The 3,211-nt window shown below is 41.4% G+C and overlaps 1 protein-coding gene across 1 annotated transcript in view; it reads left to right on the forward strand.

Annotated features, from left to right (window-relative positions):
- The window catches only part of LOC104743524 (berberine bridge enzyme-like 6), a 4,648-nt gene continuing 3,970 nt past the window's right edge, over positions 2,534 to 3,211 (forward strand). The window contains exon 1 of the mRNA XM_019235502.1: positions 2,534 to 2,810. Coding sequence (XP_019091047.1) covers positions 2,534 to 2,810 — 277 coding nt within the window. The remainder of the gene's footprint in view (positions 2,811 to 3,211) is intronic.

Here is a 3,211-nt window from a genome sequence, read left to right on the forward strand (position 1 = left end):
TGGCTTAACATCTAAGAAACTTGATAGAGTCTTGGTCAATGATACTTGGTGACAATCTTATCCAGCGTCTTATAGTGTCTTCGAGGCTGGAGGATGTTCGGACCACTTACGCTGTCGGATACAAATGAATTTGGACGCGGGAATTCAATCCCAATGTCGCAAACCTTTTAAGTTTGTTAACGCAAGTATCAGGTTGGAAGAGTTTAAGCCTCTAGTTGCTACCTTTTGGAGGGAAACAGAGCCACTACATATGTCCACTGCAACTCTGTTTCGTTTCTCAAAGAAGTTGAGGGCTTTAAAACCGGTGTTGAAACAGTTGGCAAAGAACATAATAGGTAATTTGGTCAAACAAACGAAGGAGGCTTATGAGGATTTGTGTAAGAAGCAGGAACTGAACCTGTTTATACCTTCTTCTAGGGCCATGGAGGATGAAAATGAGGCTTACAGTCGTTGGGATTGGGTTGCTAGTCTTGAAGAGTTCAATTTAAAACAAAAATCCAAATTATTTTGGTTACAAGTGGGAGATCACAATAATAAACACTTTCATAGAGCCGTCATGGCCCGCGAAGTAAATAATTCTATCAGGGAAATTTTGTGTCGCGATGGTACCCTGACGACGAAAGCGGAGGAGATTAAGGTGGAGGCTGAAGGTTTTTTCGTGAGTTTTTACAGCAAGTCCTTGATGATTTTGAGGAAGTTTCCCCAAGTGTTCTTGAAGGATTGTTACCGTTCTGCTGCTAAGAAATGGATAAGATGTTGTTAACTCAACCGGTTTCTGCAGATGAGGTGAAGAAAGTGTTGTTTGCTATGCCGGCTGATAAGTCTCCGGGGCGAGATGGTTATACGTCGGAGTTCTATAAGTCCACTTGGGATATCCTTGGTCATGAGTTTGTATTGGCAATTCAATATTTCTTTGAAAAAGGTTTTTTGCCCAAGGGAGTCAATACAACGATATTTGCGCTTATTCCAAAGAAGATGGAGTCTAAAGAAATAAAAGATTATCGTCCGATTTCGTGTTGTGACGTCATGTATAAAGTGATCTCAAAAATCCTTGCCAACCGATTGAAGCAAGTGCTCCCACAGTTCATTGCTGGAAATCGATCTGCTTTTTTTCAAAACAGTTTGTTAATTGAAAATGTTCTCCTTGCTACAGAGTTAGTTAAGGATTACCATAAGAGCTCCATTTCCAGCCGCTGTGATATTAAAATTGATATCTCAAAAGTGTTTGATTCTGTTCAATGGTCTTTTATGAGAAGTGTTCTCACATTGATGGACTTCCCTCTTGAGTTTATTCATTGACTTCTACTTTGTGTGACAACAGCTTCCTTCTCCGTTTAAGTGAATGGTGAACTAATTGACATTTTTCAAAGTTCTAGAGGTTTGAGGCAAGGGTGCTAACTATCTCCCTATCTATTTGTTATCACTATGGATGTTCTATCGAAAATGTTGGACAAAGCAGCAGGAGCACAACACTTTGGGTACCACCCCAAGTGCGAATATCTTGGTTTAGCCCACCTTAGTTTCACTGATGACCTGATAATCCTCTCGGATGGTAACGTCCGGTCTATTGAGGGGATTTTGAAAGTGTTTGATGACTTTTCCAAGTACTCTGGGTTGAGAATAAGTATGGAAAAATCTACTGTCTATCTAGCGGGTGTCTCTAATGCAATTGCTCAAGATATTATTGGGCGGTTCCCCTTTACTGTGGGCTCTCTTCCAGTGAGATATTTGGGGCTTCCTCTGGTCACAAAGCGGTTATCATCTACGGATTATGTCCCTCTCCTTGAGCAGCTTAAGAAGAAAACAAGCTTGTGAAATGCAAGGTCTTTATCTTATGCTGGTAGGTTGAATTTAATCAGTTATGTTTTGTGGAGTGTGTGTAACATCTGGATGGCGGCTTATCGTTTACCTCGACAGTGTATTAAGGAAATCAATGCGCTTTGTTCTGCATTCTTATGGTTTGTTGTTGAGATGAGCTCGAGTAAAGCAAAGGTCGCTTGGGAAAATGTTTGCAGACCAAAACAGGAGGGAGGTCTCGGCTTAAGGTCCCTTAAGGAAGCAAATGAAGTTTGTTGCCTGAAACTAATTTGGCGTATAGTCTATGGTGCGGACTCGTTATGGGTACGATGGGTGTCCACATACTTGCTTAAAAAAGAACCGTTCTGGGCATTTAAAGACACCACACAACTAGGCTCATGGATGTGGAGGAAGATTCTTAAGGCCCGAGAGGTGGCAAAATTTTTTTGTAAGGTTGAGTTAAAAAAATGGAGCATCAGCCTCCTACTGGTTTGATGATTGGTCTGGTATGGGACGGCTCATTGAGTTTGCTGGTATTCGTGGGACACTGGATATGGGGAAACGACGACATGCTACAATTCTAGAGGATTGGACACGTCACAGCGTCACCATCAAGTTGATCTTTTGAACAGAATGGAGGCTGAGCTAACCATGAAATGGAATTACAGGAAGCCGGAACAGGACATTTTCCTCTGGCGAGAGAAGAATGATGTTTTTAGGCCTCGTTTTATCACCAATGACACTTGGAATCATACTCGTTTTACGTCCCCTTCAGCTGTTTGGAGTCGGGGCGTTTGGTTTGCTCATACCACGCCTAAGTTCGCTTTTTGCGTTTGGCTGGCTGTTTAGGATCGTCTCTCTACTGGTGATCGGATGCAACGATGGAGTAGAGGAGTTGATGCCACTTGTGTTCTTTGTCAACGCTCTATGGAAACTAGAGATCACCTGTTCTTCTGCTGTGTTTTCTCTGCAGATAACTGGCATGAGTTGGCTTTGCATATCTACAAAGTCCGGTACAGTACGAATTGGCAAACACTTCTTGACTATGTCTCTAATCTTCGTAAGGATTGTGTGGAAGGCTTCCTTGCTCCATACACATTCCAAATATGCATTTAGACGATATGGAGTGAGAGGAATGCTCGGCGACATGGCTCTGCTCATCGCTCACCACAGCAGCTGATTCAGTGTATTGATAGACAAATATGAAACCAACTATTAGCGATTCAAGCTAGTGGTAATGGGAAGTACAAGACAGGACTTCTACTCTGACTCGCTTCAAGATCGCACTAAATTTTTTTAATTTTATGTTCTAAAACTTTTATCTCCTAATGCTTAAAACTAGTTGCACTCGTTGTACAAACGTTATTTTCTTTTGAATCTAATTTAACATTTTATTCAAAAAAAAAAAAAAAAA

The sequence above is a fragment of the Camelina sativa genome, chromosome 14 (genome assembly GCF_000633955.1).
Source record: "Camelina sativa cultivar DH55 chromosome 14, Cs, whole genome shotgun sequence".
Taxonomy (NCBI): Eukaryota; Viridiplantae; Streptophyta; class Magnoliopsida; order Brassicales; family Brassicaceae; genus Camelina; species Camelina sativa.